Raw genomic sequence first — 18,643 nt, forward strand, 5'->3', positions numbered from 1 at the left:
GAAGTGTATCAAAATGTTTTTTAAATTTGTCCTAATTGAGGAGTGGGTTTTGTTCAATGGTTTTAGGTCAATTTTGATGAAAGGTTTTGATCCACTTCAGTTGTTTATTACTGAATGTCAGGTTATAAACAAGTATAAAAAAAGAAACATGAGAAACACACAAGATGACCCCAGCCTTCCTTAAAAATCTTTTGTCTACTTTCAGTGTGGTTGATAAGAAGATCATTAATATACACAAATATGCACATACATTTCAAACCAAAAAAAGTTTTCATACCGATCAACATTGTTATGCTGAGTTTTGTCATTGAACACAATTGGCCGATCCATTGAACTGATGCTATTTAAAGAGAATAATGAGGTTACAGGAGAAGGTGCCTCATCTGGTCTTTCACTGTAGACATGAGAGAGAAATTTCAGATTTTGCCAGTATAATGTACAGCCTCACTAGACCTCACACTTTGGTACATAAAGGGTAAAGTGAAATTGTTCAGTTTAATAATCCAATTAAACAGGCTGGACTATTAGATGTAAAGATTTGCATAGAGATCTCATTTAATCTCATACCTTTTGAGCCTGGCACTTTGCTTCTTTCCAAACACAATTGGTCGGTCCATTGACAGCTCACTTTTCAGAGATGTTAATGTAGGTGCTGGTGATGCTGCTTTACATTGTTGTTGACTTTAAGAATGAGAAAGAAAACAAGAGTTTAGTATTGTACATGATATATGCTATGCAAAACTGTAACATTTTTTAAAGAATCATAAATTAGGCGGATGAGTTGTAACATTAAACTTTTGTACTTTTCATTTTTAAACACAGCTGGCCGATCCATTGACTGATGACTCTGCAGAGACAGGGTTGAGGGAGCTGGAGATGTTGTCTCAAATTGTCTTTTTCTTTAATACAAAAATAAATAAATTATTGGTTTCCTATATCTTAAAATGGAATTTAACAAACTAAATATAAAATGAAAAGGATTCACCATCTCATAAAATTTCATACCTTGTATAACTCAACTCTGTTCTTTCCCACTGAGTCAGGCAATCTGACTGATCGCTTTCCCAAGATGTTAATGAAGCTGCTGATGATGCTGCTTCATGTGAAATTAAACTTTAAGAATGGGAAAGATAGCAAGTTTTTATCATTGTGCAAAGATTATGTTATATAAAACAATCATAGCAGTTATTACGGTCCAGAATTTATTATTATTATTCGTTTTTTTATTATTGTGTTTTGTTGTCATTTGGGAATGTTGTTTCTTGAATATTAATTGGCATTTAGTTTTCTTTGAGGTTTACTCTGCCTTGCACTTGCGACTAATTCTGCGCTGTCGGCTTCATAAGCAGAAGCTAAATGTGCATCTGTGTGGCTCTTTGTTTCCAGCGTATGTCTGGCTGACTGTCCTGTTTTTGCGTTGTTGTGAGCATGACCCGTACTTCCTGAGAATCTCTATGTATCTTGCTGTCCTGATGAAGGTTTGAGAAATCTGTGTGCGTCTTGTGCAGCTGCTGCTGAGGAGCCATGCGGGTGTTGTTGCTGTTTGTTTATTCTTTGTTAATCTATGTTTAATGTTTGTTTGTTTATTTAATTTATTATTTTGATTGAGTTAACATTGCTAAATTAAATGCATATGTTTTAGTTGCCATTATATTTTGGGAAAAGATGCGTATGTTTGTCTTTAAACAGAGAATTGTACTTGAGTTGCGTGTCCTTTTTATGTTGCTGACACCTCCCCATATGAGCATTATAAATTAGGGTTCATAACACAGTAAAACCATTTTATTTATAAAACATCAAACATATATTTTTAACTCTCTTAAAGACTATATTCACATACTCCTCCATGCAGCTGTGTTTTATTTTTAAATACAATATTCGCCCTCCTGATCTTTTTTTCAATTATTTCCTAAATTTTGTTTAAAAGAGCAAAGACTTTTTCACAGTATTTCCGATAATATTTTTTTTCTTTTGTAGAAAGCTCTATTTGTTTTATTTAAACTAATTAAAACAGAAATTAAAGAAAAAAATATATACTGGGGGCTAATAATTCATATCTTAATGTAATATGCATATGAAAACTCTAAAACAGATAACTTTTTATTGTCATAAATGTATTTTTTATGCTGCATACTTACAAAATACTGCATATTTACAAAATGCTAAAGACATACTTATGCTTCATACTCACAAACATACATAATTTATGTAATGACTAAAACTGAGTTATCTGTTTTTACAAATTAAGTCATCATATATATTCTAACAATAAAAAACAAATTCCCATACTTCATGTAGTTATGGTCGGTTTCATTTGTGAACACAATCGGCCGATCTATTGACTGATCACTTTTTGCAGACATGTATGAGGGTGCTGGAGAAGTTCTCACATAGGCTCTCATTCCTGAAAGTGACTTTAAAAAACTGGGAAAATAAAAAAATTAGGCTTACAACATGAAATGGAATCAAATAGATAACATTGTTGATGTGTATATGTACTGTATATCTTAATTTATCTAAAATCTAATATATCTTTATTTCTTAATTTTAAACACCCCTCCTCCAGTGCACTATAAACACTTACATATTATCTGCAATGGCATGTTGAGTTGGATCGTTCAACATAGTCTGCTGATCCACTGACTGAGCATAGTCCATAGTCAGGTTTGAGGGTAATGTAAATAACATCTCATCTTGTTGCATTCTGTAAATGAAGCACATTATTACAATAAATGTAAATTATGCATTAAACATGATAAATCACCAAGCAGATATAAAATCATACTTGAAGTTGTAGTCATTTTTCAACTTATCCATTTTTAAATCAAGATCTTCCTGTTTAAGACTACAATAGTATACATGAGGTTATAAACAATGTTACAAACAAAAGATAAAACATTGCTTTCATTATTTATTTGTTTTTTTAGGATGAGAGAAAGTTACATGATATGTAAAAAGAGATTCAGGTGAACTATTTAAGATTCTGTTGATTACAGGATTATTGATATACACATAAATATTCTACTTCTAAATGTAGATTATCATACAGTACCTTTTAACACCATGTATCTGGGTTGTGTCACTGAATGTAGTTAGGCAATCCACTGAGTGATTGCTTTTGAAAGAGCAGTATGAAGCTGCAGGGGAAGGTGCCTCATCTGGTCTTTCACTGTCAAAATGGGAAATAAAAATTATGCAAGATATTGCATTTTTTTGTTATCATTTAAGCACACCATATAACTTCTGACACAGTTAATTATCATACTTTTCTCCCATAACACCTGCTCCATTATACAGCACACTTGATTGAGGAAGTGTGGGTCCTGGAGATGGTTCCCCATTTGTTCTCAGACTGCAGGAGAATACATAAAAACAAACACATAAATAAAGATACACAGAAATAAAGATACTCACATAGCACACAGTAATGTGGTTTTATTTAAAAAAAAAAAGTTTCTTCTTTATTCATGACAGAAAACATGAATAACTTAAAAATGTGGGTGGATGATCACTAAGGGTTCCACTGACAAATGTACATTGACCATTTGCTCTTTTACTTGTGGATTGGAGGAAAAAAAGGATGTTGTTTAAGAAAAGTGTTATACTAGTGTTTTGAAACCTAAACTAACTTAATGCTCCCTAATTTAAACAAATGACAGAGAACGAAGAAAATATTAAGATACTGTATGTTTTAACATCAAATTGTGAAACATTGGAAACCTGTTCAATTAAGTTGTTAAAAGTAAAATACTTTCATATCTAAGCCTAATGTGCATACTATTCCCAGGCTGTTTTCTCAGAAAATGTGGTGCCACCAAAGCTTTGGGTGTGTTTGACTGTATTTACCTGTAACTCTGTTTAGCCCAATTTAGCCCATTTGCCTGCTGTAGGGCAGGTGGATGTTGAAACTGAGAATCGAAAAACTTACGCTGTACCGGCATACTCTGTCATAGAGGGGGAAAAAGAATAAAGAAAAATAAAGGGTTTGTAATAAACATGAAACATATATTATCATCCAGCCATTGTTATTAGAGCTTAAGCAAAATGAGCTAACCAACAGCTCTCTCGTGTTTTTGACAGCTTATGTCAGTGACCTGAAATTGAAAAAAAAGTAATAGCAGCCAGCATGCACTGCTTCGAGTTACAGTAGATGCCACTGATCTGTGTGAATCTACGTGCCTGCTTTGCTTTCTAAGCATGAAAAATCCACCTCTGAAGAGCACTTCTGAATGGCAATAATCATGGCTACCACACTGAAGAATTATTCTTGACTGATATGTTAAAAATGGAAAAAAAATCTAAAAAGCACCCTGGAATGAGTGATTTGGAAGGATACAAATAATAAACAATTCATACCCATTATTCTTTGAGTAACGTTTATTTATAAACAAATTTCGAGAGGAGCACATGCTTATGATTGTTCTCAGCTGTTCCAGCACCAGTTCATGACCAATCAGATGATTCCTAACTCACTATAAATAACCACAGTTCCCCTTCATATGGGAACTACTACGTCTGTCTGTATAAAAAGACTTTGGGAGTGCTTTAGATGACCAATCATTTCTGAAGATATAAAACGGGCCAATGAAATGCTAATTGAATTGGCGAAGCTTAGCTTCACAACTGAAACTAATGAGCCAATTAGGGCTAGTCGGTTGTGTGAGTTAGCTCGTCAGAATTGTTGCTTCAGATTCGATCTGAGACCTTTCTCAGAACCCTTTCTGCTGAGCTGACTTCCAGTCGAAGAGAGCATTCCTTTCACCAGTGCGAGAAAAGGCATTGTTGCAGCGGTCGAACTGGGTTTCGAGGGTTACAGTGGGGGCTAATCCGTTGCCTTTATGCCCGCGGACCCCTCGCTCCTCATCAGTGCACTCTGTTTTTGCTTCAAGTGTGCGTGCTGGTCCATCCTATGGGTTAGCAGCGCTCTAATTAGATGACACCGGGGACGTGATGTCCATCGAAGCATCGGAGGGTGGGTTGACATGCTCCGATGAAGATCTGGACCCCCTGCCACCCTCCGGGGTTGTCAGCGAGGTTTTGGACCTGGAGTAGGACATGTTAGCCGTGTTATACCCGGCTGCTTCGGCCGTGGGACTGGAGATGGCTTGTCCCCCAGAACCGCGGCCGGACTGCTTAGATGGGTGCTACGTGGGGGTAAAAAAGAAGGCAAAGGCTTCCAGACCCCCCGTCCCCTTCTTCCCGGAGGTACACAGAGAGCTCACGCAGGCATGGAAGGCACCTTTTTCTGCCCGGACCTCTTGCGCTCCTGCTCTCACCTCTCTCGATGACGGAGCGGCCAGGGGTTATGAGGCGATTCCCCAGGTGGAGCGGGCTATCGTGGTCAACCTGTGTCCGCAGAGCCACTCCACTTGTAGAGGTCCACCCAAACTCCCTTCCAAAGCGTGCAGGTTTACTGAGTCTCTCATGGCCAGAGCATACACCTCTAGCTGAGCTTGGGCAATATGCGAGACTTGGACAAAGCCCGCTTTCTTAACGCTCCAACCAAATTGGCGGCAACCAAATTCTCAATAAAAGAGCAGTTTCCTCTCTCTCTGGATGCGCAAACCCAAGCAATGCCAGTCTGGGACGCTCCGCCTTCCATCTCACAGCGCCGGGACCCTTCACCTCAGGCCCTCGGAGTGCAGCAGAATAGACTCTTTTTTCTCACTCTGGCCTCACTGTGGGATCCAGGGAGGAAGGTAAGAGAGATTCTCTTATTTTCCGCTCTTCCTCGGGCCGCACCGCTTCCCGGGATGAGCACTCCCGTCACGAGCTGCCCCTCCGCTGGCACGTCAACAATCGCTTTGATGGTGCCATTAGCGAGCACTCTGTCAGCTTGGTTAGCGCTGCCCAGCACGTCGTGGTGGCTCATACGGACGGTCAGACTCAGCAACGTGATACAATTCGCTATTCCTCCTAAGTTCACGGTTGTCTTTTTCACGAGGTTCATCCGCAAGAGCGCCCCTGTCTTGCGAGAGGAGATTGCTGTCCTCCTGGCGAAGTATGCAATCGAGCAGGTCCCTTCAGCCGAGATGAGATACGGGTTTTAAAGCCCGTATTTCATTGTTCCCAAAAAGTGAGGGGGGAGGGGGTGGGGGGTGGGGTAAGGACAATCCTAGATCTGCGCAGACTGAACTGTCATTTACACAAAATGCCTTTCAGAATGCTCACGCAGAAACGCTTGATTCAGAGCGTCCGTCCACAGGATTGGTTTGCAGCCATAGACCTGAAGAACGCATATTTTCACATCCTAGCACACGTATCCTTTGCTCCACTCCCTCAATAAACACCCTACGAGGATTTATATCGCCTCTCTGTGTCCGTGTGATCTCTACCTCGTGACAATATTTAAAGGACATAATCACAGAGGAGAAATCAGATGCTCAAGACATAATCTTTAAAACAATGACATACTAAAAATGCAGCAAATATATGACAGACGTTTGCAACAGCTTTTTTTTTCCACGGAGCGAAGCATCATCCACCCACAGTTGTTTAAGGCGGACACGAACTAAATAAATATAAACATATTTCCTTGAAAATGTATCTTTTAGTAACGAATTTCGTTTTGTATAATGTGTAGTTTAATTTTAATGTATATTTTGTTGGTCAGATATCTACAGCATAAACAAGAGGAACGTATAACATCTGAGGTAAAGCGCTTTAACACAAGCCCGCTATATGCTTTAGCGCCAAAACAATCCATCAAACTATTTTCACGGTTTCATTTTAGTTCATTAACTAAGCGCAGTCTGAGCAGCATGAACTGCAAAGTCTTTTCGCAGCACTGATAGATTTCTTGGGTTACCTCAGAAGAATAAACTTGGATGGAGCTCAGGAGCTCGCTGTGTAAATGGAGAGGCTCCCCGGCTGGCTCCCCGCATGTTTTCGCTGTGATGCGCGATTTGTAAAATGAGAGTCTGCATACGCCTATTCGTGCTAGTCTGTCAGACAAATTTGGTTAAAAAACATGCGCGGATATATCGAAGATATGCGCATAACAAGGTTTTGTGCGACCCGCAATATGGGATGTCAAGAGGGTGACAGCATAAGTAAGGTAAACTGCACACACTTGATTATGTAATGCATGGATGCGTCTCAGCGCAAAGCATAACTAAACCTTTACATGTCCATGCTTAATCAGTCATCGATAAGGTCTATCAATTAAAGCGTTATTGACAATCAATAGATCAAGTAATCATTAGCATCCCTAAATAAAATACATTAAAGTATATTTCAACCTAAATTCACCATAATCACCATTAAAAGGAGAGTTCATCCAAAACTGAAAATTCTGTGACTATTATCACACGTTGTTTCAAATCGGGTCTTTGGTTGTTGAAAACTTGAAAAAGTAAATGCTGAATAAAGATTGTTCTTTTGTTTATTATTTTATTATTTATATTGTCAGACAGCTAAAAAATTTCCCTAAATGTGTTAAATCAGCTGCTCAAGGCCATTGGCATGCTGAAAATCTTATATAATTGATAGATATAACGATTTTACATTTATCGTGATAAATATCGATATCGAATAATATGAAAAAAATTATCGTGATGTTTTTTGCCATATCGCTTAGCTCTAATCAACTGTATCGGGGGTATACGCTCCTGCCGCATGTCTCAGCTCGCTCGTCATCTGCTCCTTTGGAGTCACACGCGGCTGATATCGCTGCATGCCATCCACATTCCGGGTAGGGATGCTCAAAATAATCGATTAACCGTTAACCGAGAGGGTGCGTTTGAAACCGATTAATGCTATCAGTTAAACGATTAAAAATATTATTTTATATATTTGTAGTTTGGCTGCATAAGGGGCCGATTGAATGCGCCTTCGCATTAAGAGGGGCATCTTTTGCTCACGGCTCATCCCAGAGCAGCAGTTTGTGTTGTCAAGACAACTACAGAGAACTTTTAAAGAGCTTGGTTTCCGCTACATTCATTCTTCAATGGCGGGAACCAAAATGCATCCATCCACGGCTACATTACCCTTTCAAAACATTCAGTCATTGTTGTTGTTTTTAATAGAGGATTAAAATCGCACCAAAATGTATTAAAAGGTAAGTGAATTATAACAGCGCAAACTTTTCTGTAACCATATATAGTGCTGTGCGCTATCTGTTGGCGTTACGTGCTGACTGACTGACTGACAGCTGCGCGATGCGTGAGGCCAGCAAACTTGACGAAGCTTTCAGTTAAGATGAACACAGTTTCTATAGTTATACTTTATTTATAGATAAAGGTATATGGCTCTGCATATTATCACTCTATCTTGCTGGAGTTTATAGCCATTTCGCTTTACTTCAGGACGCATTAATGCCGCTCTGAAGGTCTAATCGCTGTTTTAAGTTATCCAGAGCTGTATGAATGTACAAATCTTGAATATCACAATAGTATTAAATATTACAGTTGTAACAACACGGACAGCAACACTTTTGCACAATCGATACCCAGCTGATTCAGTCGTTTCATAAGAAGACCGCGCTTCTTCTATTCTTTTTTCCTTGTCAACATAAAGGCAGTGAGATGCGCCTTTTCAGCCCTGATGCCATTTCGGCTGATGTTGACCTGGATCTGCATCATAAACGCAACAAATAGGCTTTACATTTTATTTTACAGCTTATAAAGCATGTAAGCATGTATGCACATTAATGCAATATCATATTTAAACAACAAAACTGTTTACAAAAAGTCAACATATGCGCACATTGTTGTTGTCTTTTCATCACGCAGCGTGCGCACTTAACCGCAAGGGAGAGAGAGGAAACCATATAGCAAGTAATAATCTTTAAAATAATGATTTCGATTAAAAAATGTAAAAGGTTTTGTGATTATAATAATAACAGCGGGGCATTAAATAAATGCATATTTTCCGTGGAGCGAGCAATTTGAGGAAGTCAGCTATTTTTATTTGACGGAAGATAAAAACATATGATTGGAAAAAAAAACAGCCTATGCCGGTTATTAAAAAGAATCAGTCAGTATTTTCGTTTTGTAATATAAATTAATTATTTAAGTGAAATAATTTAGGGCAGTCCTATTTATTTTATTCATTTTATTTAGTTTATTCTGTTCTTCTGTGCTAAACACTGCAGGTGGGTGAAAATGCTATTGTTATCTTCTATTATTAATATGCTAGAATATAAAAATAAATCAGTATTTAAAAATGCAATATTTAATGTGTCGGACACAAAATAGACACGTCAATTTGTTTAATATAAAATGAATAGTAATCTGACCAGTTCACCGTTAATAACCGATTAACGAGTGGCGGTTGTCGATTAGCTAAATTAACCGAAATGAGCATCCATAATTCCGGGCAAGCTCAACCGTGCAGCCGATGCGCTCTCACGGCAGCTAGTGTCTCGGGGAGAGTGGAGACTTCTGGGAATTCCAGATCAATCTGTTTGCTTCCACCGAGAATGCACATTGCCAGCTGTATTATTCCCTGACCGAGGCCCCCCTTGGCACAGATGCACTGGCTCACAGCTGGCCATCCGGCATGTGCAAATATGCGTTTTCCCCAGTGAGCCTAATCGCACAAACTTTGTGCAAAGTCAGGGAGGACGAGGAGCAGGTCTTGTTTGTTGCGTCTCTCTGGCCCAACCGGACCTGGGTTTCGGAGCTCACACTCCTCGCAGCGGCCCCTCCTTGGCGCATTCCCCTAAGGGAGGACCTCCTCTCTCAGGGATGAGGCACCATCTGCACCTACGCCCAGATCTCTGGAACCTCCACGTGTGGTCCATAGATGTAGCGCGGAAGACTTAAGTGACTTACCGCCCGCGGTACTTAACACCATCCCTCAGGCTAGAGCACCGTCCACGAGGCATGCCTACACCCTGAAGTGGAGTCTTTTCTCTGAGTGGTGAGCTTCCCGCCGAGAAGACCCGCGAACTTGCCAGATTAGCATTGTGTTATCCTTTCCTTAGGATAAGCTGGAGTGCAGGCTGTCACCCTCCACACTGAAGGTTTATGTGGCTGCGATCTCCACTCATCATGACGCTGTAGATGGCAACACACTCGGGAAGCATGATCTAATTATCCCATTCCTCAGAGGCGCGCAGCGGTTAAATCAGTCCCGCCCCCCTAACATACGTTCTTGGATAGACCCGTTAGGACTAGAGAGAGATCCGTTCGAGCCACTCGAGTCAGTATCTCTTAAAATTCTGTCATTAAAAACAGCTCTGCTGATCGCATTGGTGTCATTCAAGAGAGTTGGGGATCTGCAGGCATTTTCGGTCAGCAAATCATGCCTTGAATTCGGGCCCGGTTACTCTCACGTTGTCCTGAGACCCTGGCCTGGTTATTGCCCAAGGTTACTACCACCCCATTTAAAGATCAGGTGGTGAACCTTCGGAGGAGGCAGGCTCAACCCACTCACTGCTTTGTTCTGTTCGTGCTTTGCGCCTTTACGTGGAACAAACGCAAAATGTAAGATCATGTGAACAGCTCTTTGTCTGTTACGGTGGTCGGCAGAAGGGAAGTGCCGTATCAAAACAGAGGTTGGCCCACTGGTTAGTTGATGCCATCGCCTTCGCTTATCAATGCCAGGGCGAGCCACGCCCTCCTAACATGAGAGCGCACTCTACAAGAGGTGTCGCTTCCTCAAGGGCGTTATCACGCGGCGCCTCTCTCACAGATATCTGCAGAGCTGCGGGTTGGGCGACACCTAACACATAATCTTCGAGTGGAGCCAGTTTCCTCCCGGTTAGTGGGTAACCCCAATCAATTGGGGAGGAGGGGGGGGGGATCTCCCAAACCCGGAGATGCGTGCGCTTTATTCTACTCTGCTAGTAAGTTTCCCTTCTCAGGCGAACCCTAGAGAGTTCCTCCAAGGCCCCCGTCATCGACTCAGCGGAGGAGTCGAATGCATGGCTCAGTGTGTGGTACGCTCATTTGGTCTACACGCATATTGAGGATCGGTGCCAGCTATGTGCATCCCCACTTGGTGATGCCATATGCATTATTACCACGGTGTGTTCCCCCTTATCAGGCGGTCCCGTGTCTTTCCTAACCGCTAACCAGCTTATCATATGTAGCACTCTTTAGGGCTAGTCCATATGCCTCCTTACCATCAGGCCTCCCCTTCTGGGTAGCAGGTGGTCTACGCCGCGTCCTCCTAGGGCTGTGCAATTAATCGAAAATCTGATTTCGATTTTGATTTTGCCTTCTAGTGATTATGAAAAAATGAATAATCGAGATAAACGATTATTGCATTATTTACCGTCCCTTTTCCAGTTGTACACGTGTTGCTAAAAGCGCGAAAGACCGCATGATTCTGTGTGCCGCGCACACAAAGAACAGAAGCATGCAGTCAGCATTCGCTCTCACTCGCACACTGAGATGAGCAGAGCGCAGTCAGCGCACACATCTAAAGTCATCTTAACGTGAGCGCTTTAATGGTCAAATAGGTGTCAAAACGCGGTGTTTAGTGATTATTCATATCAACCATCATTTGTGTAATAAACAAACAAGTTGAGAATCAAAAGCGAAAGAGAAACTATTAAAGAGACAGCGCGCGATAATCCTTCTGCCACCTGTTTTTATGATTATTAATCAAACAACAAATGGAGAACATGCCTCTGCTCTTGACTAAAGGTCTTTTGTAGCTAAAGTGTTTCTTAGAGTGAAGATGCTTAAAGCACAGTTTGTTACATATTTTTATTCTGTTGTATTTATTTCTCTTTCATTTGCAGTGTGAAAAATAACTGTATACAGTTGAAGTCAGAATTATTAGCCCTCCTGAATATTAGCAACCCTTTCCCCCCCAATTTCTGTTTAATGGAAAGACGATTTCTGAACATAATAGTTTTAATAACTCTTTTCTTATAACTGATCTATTTTATCTTTGTCATGATGACAGCACATAATATTTGACAAGATTTTTTTTTTAAATACATGCATTCAGATTCAAAGTGCGATTTAAAGGCTTAATTAGTGTTATTAGGCAGGTCATTGCATAACAGTAGTTTTCTTCTGCAGACAATCAAAAATATATTGCTTTAGGGGGCTAATATTATAGACTTTAAAATGGGTTTCAAAATATTTAAACCTGCTTTTATTCTAGCCAAAATAAAAATGCCTTTCTCCAGAAGAAAAAATATAAGAGGAAATACTGTTAAAATTCCTTGCTCTGTTAAACATGATTTGGGAAATATTTATTTTTTAAAAGGAGCGCTAATAATTTTGACTTTAACAGTAATCGTTTTGAATAATCGTGATTTCAATTATGACTAAAATAATCGTGATTATGATTTTTTCCCAAAATCGAGCAGCCCTACGTCCTCCCCCTGCGGGGACCGACTCTTTTCCAACGTACTGTTGTATTTCAAAAATCCCTAGTCTATATTAGCTAGGTAAAAGCACACTTACGACCCCCGATTAAACATTAAACATTTATTCCCATGTATGGTGATATGTTGGGCCTAGGGGAAGGTTGCACTCTTGGTGATGTCAGTGCGCACATGATTTGGCTTGGCAAACTACACATCGGGAGCGTGACGGGCTTGGTTGCTATGACGCTTTCCATACAGTCTCCCAAAGTCAGTTTATACAGACACACATAGTAGTTCCCATATGAAGGGCAATGTCCAGGTTACATACGTCACCACTGCCACAGCACCTGAGTCTCCACCAGGTAGCTGTGCGATCGGCTCTTCAGCTGGCAAAATTCTGACGAGCTAACTCACACAGCCGACTGATAAAGCCCTAATTGGCTCATCAGTTTCAGCTGTGGAGCTAAGCTCCGCCAAATAAATTGGCATTTCATTGGCCTGTTTTTATATCTTCAGAAATGATTGGTCGTCTAAAGCACTCCCAAAGTCTGTTTATACAGACACACGTCTGCGTTCCCTATTCGCTAATAGCACCCAAAGCAAATTGAACACACAAAATGTATACCATAGTCAAGCTTTAAGTGATTAGACCTCTTCTCACTCATCTATATCCACTAAGCTACAAATAAGCGGGGGGGGGGGTCATCGAGATCTACCTGAGCTCAAACTCCCCTCTCGCCTTTTAAACCAGAGGAAGCAGAGGGCTCAAGGATAATAAGCTCAGGGCTATATCCCGGGACACTATGCCAAATAGCTTTAATTATCAATCATCAGCTAAGTGTAAACTCTTTAAATATATTTAATTCTGTGACAAATAAGCCTCGTTCAATTCAATAGCAATGTTTAACTGACTCACTATAACAACAAGTTATTGTCCAGTGATAAGTCTAGTCTCTATGTGCAAAACAAAGGAACTGGTTTGGCAAGTTATATTTGTCACTGTCAATAATCCAAATGTTGGAGATTTCCAAACCAGGGCAAAGAAATATATAGACAAAAACATCAATAACACAGGCTTTTTTTCTTATATCGACAAAAATGATTTTGTTTCTTCAGGTATATAATATTGTGATTGTTAAAAATTGATATTGTGATTACACAAACACATATAATGTAAAACAAAATAGTACACCTACTGTATTCACAAATCTGCACACATCATGACTTATATAACAAATGTTATACATTCAAACATTTCAAAGTAAGACACAAATTACCATAGCTACTGTAGTTAATGTTTGACATTCATAAGATACTCAGTTTCAAAAACATTAAACTCTATGTGAATTGCCTGTTCTGATATATACAAATTGTGTATGATCCATCTTCTTTTGGTAAAATAATTTATATTTTAGAGATTCTGTAAAAGTTTTGCTAACTTTTCAACAAAACTATGTGTGTGTGTGTGTGTGTGTGTGTGTGTGTGTGTGTGTGTGTGTGTTTGTACCTATAGAGTTAGTTTTATTTTACAAAGTGCATATTCCTGGATCAATATCTATGTTGATCTTGGAACAACATTCCAATAACCCAATCAGATTTAAGAAATAAGTTTATAGTTTGTTAAACTTAAGCTTGCAGATAAAGTTACGTGCTTCTACATGATCATTATCCAACTATTATTCCCCTCTGATGTTGAGAATATTTTACAGATAGGGTTGGGTTTAAGGGTAGGGAATATGTATAGATTACATTTTTTAAACAGAAATGATGTTCCAGGATCAACATAGATGTTAATCCATGATACCCATTTATATGATAACTGTGATTTATGGCAATACAAACAAATGACTCAAACATGACATAAAAGTTTATATTTGAACTTCACATATATAAAATGTCATATATGTATGCAACATATATTTCAGAATATAGGAAAAAAATGCCATATATGTTTTTTTCCTTTTTTAACCATTGAAATTACAAATGTATACATTTATACTACCAGTCAAAAGTTTAGATTCAGTAAGACATGTTAATGTTTTATAATAAACTAATTCTGCTCACAGATGCTGCATTTATTTAATATAAAATACAGTAAAAAAATCATTGTGAAATGTTATCACAATATTAAATAACTTATTTTATTGTATTTTAAAATTTAATTAATTCTGGTGGCATAAAGCCCCATTTTTCAGTGTTACATCATTTTTAAAATATTGAAGTATCAAGATATGGGCCCTGTTTCAGAAATGAGGTTAAGTGAAAACTCAGAGTATTTTAACCCTGAAATGAGAGAAACTCTGGCTTTTCCGTTTCAAAATGGCAGGATTGTTAAACTCGAGAAAGCAGGGTAAGTCAAGCCTGTTTCTGAAAGAGATGTAATTTTTACTCAGAGTCAGTTACTGTGGTAATCTAACCTGCTCAAAATCAAAGTAAAATAACTGAAGCTCTCTGTACTTCATTTTCAGAATATTTATTGTTATAATGTTTTTTTTCCTTTGATGTAGATCTTTTGTACTGCTCCTTGCTGCTTTTGTAACAATTTTAATATATTTTATTTATTTTAATAGTAAATATGCCTTGCAATGTTGATTGTTCCCTGTTTTGTGATGTAAACTTTTTGCAAAAAAAAAAAAAAAATTAAAATAAAAAATCAACAACTAAATCATATTGGGGCGGCCACCACTGGCCACCTTTTGGGGGCACCCCTACCAATGCTAGAATTTAAGCTGAATTTCAGGTTACATAAAAAAGTCTAATTCTGTCATTACTTATTAACACTCAACAAAGTGAGTAGATGACGACTATATTATTATTTTTTCGCAGTTTTGACTTATATGTTGGTTATGAGATTTGAGTTTTCTAAACACTTTTATTGTGATTGTGTATGTGTGTGCGCATTTTTGTATTTGAATACAGTGTGTGTGTGTGTGTGTGTGTGTGTGTGTGTGTGTGTGTGTGTGTGTGTGTGTGTGTGTGTGTGTGTGTGTGTGTGTGTGTGTGTGTGTGTTGACCCCCTAAAATAGCAGGGGCCACCCAATGTAAAAAAAATTGTAGCTTCGGCACTGTGGCTTTCTTCGTTAAAAAAAAAAGCTAGCTATCCTTTATAAGCAGAAAAATAAACATCAGAGAATTGCGCACTTTTCCCCTCCCCCATCATAGCGTATTGATAAAAGATGAGTAAGAAATACAGCTTACCTACAGTAGAAAATGTATCCGCTGAAAGTTAAAAATCCCGTTCAAATTCACAATGTCGAACATACCTTTACGTGTACACAACTGCAACAAAGAATTAGTATCTTTTTAAAATATCATATCTGAACAAACGTGTAAAATGGCGACATCAACGACGGCTTGTGGTCTACTTTTAGTTTCGATTCTTCTCTCTCCTTGTGCCTCACTCATAAATTGGCAAGCCGTTTTAACATTAAATCTATAACCCGTATGTTTCTAGTACTTATATTTTAGATACTAGTGCTTATTCACCAGATACCAGAAATGGATACTATAACTTATTTTAAGGATACTAGTACACAATTAGTAAATACTAGTGGTTGTTTGAAATGTTTCTAGTTTGGACTAGTCATAATACGAGTAAAAAGGCACTGACTAGTAAAAAAGAATTGTTACTAGTTATAGTTATAAAAAATACTCTAATAAATAAATTCTAGTACTAATGAATAACTACAAGTATCTATTTAATAGTCACATCTAATGAATTGGTGCCAGTATCTATTTAATAAGTACTAGTAAGCTATGTATTAAATAGATAATAGTATCTAATGAATAAGTACCTATTAAATAGAAACTAGTGTTAAATGATTAAGTACTAGTACCTAATGAATAAGTACTAGTATCTAATGATTAACTACTAGTACAAAAATATATGTACTAGTCCCAGCTGGAATACACACTAGTCAAAACTGAACAGTTGATATCTCAATGACAGATCCCATAGAAATCAATAGAAATTTTTTTAAATGTGTTACTATAGTAACAACAGAATAGTTACTAATCACTATTAAAATAAGAACTATCAATTTAATAGGTACTAGTACCTAATGAATAAGCACTACTACATATTAAATAGTAATAAGAACTAGTATCTAATAAGTACTAGTAATGAATAAGTACTAGTATCTGTTTAGTAGGTATCTAATGAATGGGTACTAGTATCTAATAAAGTGAGCACTACTGTGTTTTTATAAAGGACTATCTAAAGAATAGGCACTAATATCTAATGAATAAGCATGTAGTATCAAATGAACTAGTAACATGAAAATAGATACCAGTATGGGCTATAGATTAAATGTCAAAACAAATTAGCTTTCAAATTAGCTTTAAATCCTCACTGCGTTAGTCATATCAATTCACTCTATTATAATGTATTGTGGGTTCTTCTAATAATGTGCAGGCTAAAAAACAAAAACATGAAAATTTATAATGTATAATGTTCTAAAGTAAGGTGAGGCAGTGGTTTACATGTGGGCATTCCAACACACTCTCTAACCCTCTAAATATCGCCATTTCCCTTCCCCCCCCCCAATACAAAAGATCCTCCCTCTAGTTTAGTTCAATCATCAGTTGTTAGGCAGAACAGCAAATCTACACAGTCAAAGTTATGCATACACTTAACAGAGCCTGCAAGAGAGTAAGCTTGAGCCCCTGCAGTCCGTTATTGTTCCTGTAAATGAGCACACTCTGGAAGAAACAATGTAACATTCCGTTGATAAAAAGTACAGAGGAGTTAACTTCTTGGTTATCAGTCACAAAGGCACAGCTGTTATGGAGCAAAATTAAATGAGGTTAAGCACATCCGCATAAGTTCCTGTAATTAGTTAAAAACAGAATTAAAATATTAATGCGAAGATTATTTTATTAATGCATAGGATGAAGTTAAAATCATCAGACATTCCTTCAATGACAAAGCAGATTTTTCTTAAAAACTATTTATTGCATTGTTGTTTACAGTCAAGCAATCAACATAAAATAAAATTTAAACATGACTGTTGTAAAAAAGATATATGAAATAAGTAGTGTTTTTAACAAAATCAGTTATTAAATTAATAATTTTCAGTAACTTCTCTATGTAAAAAAATTATACTGTAGCACATTTCACACACAATGGTAATTCAAAGTGCTTTACATAAAGAAGGTAAAACTATCATAAAAATCCCAACAGTAAAAACAAGGAATTAAAAAAGGTTTAACATGTTAATTAAAATAATAAAGGCACTTAAGCACATAAATTGTTGATAATACAAAAAATACAATGGGGTCCATTTAGATGTAGCACAGTGCTTATTTAGTAATTGCAATGCATATGAAATGGCCTTGGCATGTTAGTTGCAATGCACTATGCACAAGCTATTTTAAACAATTAATTGTTAATTTTTAACAATTAACGTTAAGTAATATTTTAATCGGTAATATAGCAGATTCATGGAAAATTACATTGGTAATTAGCATTTTTGCCGCAACAAATTTATAAATGAATTCGCATCAACTACATTAAAGAGAATCTTTTCATTTAAAGTGAATTAAATATTGGAGTTCAGGATTACTTGCAGTCACACACCTGGCTCGTGTGTGTGTGTGTGTGTGTGTGTGTGTGTGTGTGTGTGTGTGTAGAGTAGGTGAGATGAGCTGGGGAAAAGGCAGGCAGTGGGCCAAACAACTGTGAGGAAGGGGAGGGGAAACTGAACTGTTTCTAAATGCATGTTTTTTTGCATTTGTTTTATTTCTACTTACACAATTATTTAGGAATACATACATATATTTTTCATGTACCCTTCACCCAACAATGGATCTGGGATTTACATCCATGCTAAGCATGTAATTTTGTCAATCCTGAAAAGAAGATAAAGGTTAGATCCAACAACACCTTATTCAGTTTTGACAGTGCTCCCCTAAAAGCAGGGCCGGATTAACCAATGAGCCTTATGGGCACAGGCCCAGGGGCCCGTGCGCACTCGAGCCCTTGCGAGGGGAGGGAAAAAAAGCCAATTTCGGAGTGTCTTTTTAGGCTAAGTGCAAATAGCGCTCCTAAGGTATTCACGGTGATTGACAGAGGCAACATGAGTAGAAGCAGGATTACAGCATGAGTGGCGTACCTCGTAAATTTCATATTTGCATATTTTCATATGTGTTACAGCATCTAAATAGTGATTATATTCTATGAACAGTTATTTTCCACCTGGTGTTAAATGTTAGCAACATAAGGTTTATATTATTATATATAATTGATCTATGCTGTTTGCCTACTCTTCATCATGAGGAGAGTCGAGAAAATACATGAATAGGAGGAGAGAAGTGTGTGTATTATCAAAGACTCAGATTCATAGATCCAGACTGGAGGCATTGTGTTAT

The 18,643-nt window shown here is 37.8% G+C and overlaps 1 protein-coding gene across 2 annotated transcripts in view; it reads right to left on the minus strand.

The window, feature by feature from the left end:
* Positions 1-15,640, minus strand: part of si:ch211-281l24.3 — a 38,415-nt gene extending 22,775 nt beyond the window's left edge. For both annotated transcript variants that reach the window (XR_015509830.1, XM_087284556.1), the window contains exons 1-10: positions 15,473-15,640; positions 3,847-3,944; positions 3,266-3,352; positions 3,053-3,169; positions 2,585-2,704; positions 2,290-2,424; positions 1,006-1,113; positions 804-899; positions 568-681; positions 278-394 (exon numbers count right to left, since the gene is read on the minus strand). Coding sequence is in view for 1 of the 2 variants with exons in the window: in XM_087284556.1 (XP_087140682.1) it covers positions 278-394; positions 568-681; positions 804-899; positions 1,006-1,113; positions 2,290-2,424; positions 2,585-2,704; positions 3,053-3,169; positions 3,266-3,352; positions 3,847-3,941 (989 nt within the window). In the remaining variant the exon portion in view is untranslated. The remainder of the gene's footprint in view (positions 1-277; positions 395-567; positions 682-803; positions 900-1,005; positions 1,114-2,289; positions 2,425-2,584; positions 2,705-3,052; positions 3,170-3,265; positions 3,353-3,846; positions 3,945-15,472) is intronic.
* Between the last annotated feature and the right edge of the window lie 3,003 nt (positions 15,641-18,643).

Source organism: Danio rerio, chromosome 15 (genome assembly GCF_052040795.2).
Source record: "Danio rerio strain M-AB ecotype USA chromosome 15, GRCz13ab, whole genome shotgun sequence".
NCBI lineage: Eukaryota > Metazoa > Chordata > Actinopteri > Cypriniformes > Danionidae > Danio > Danio rerio.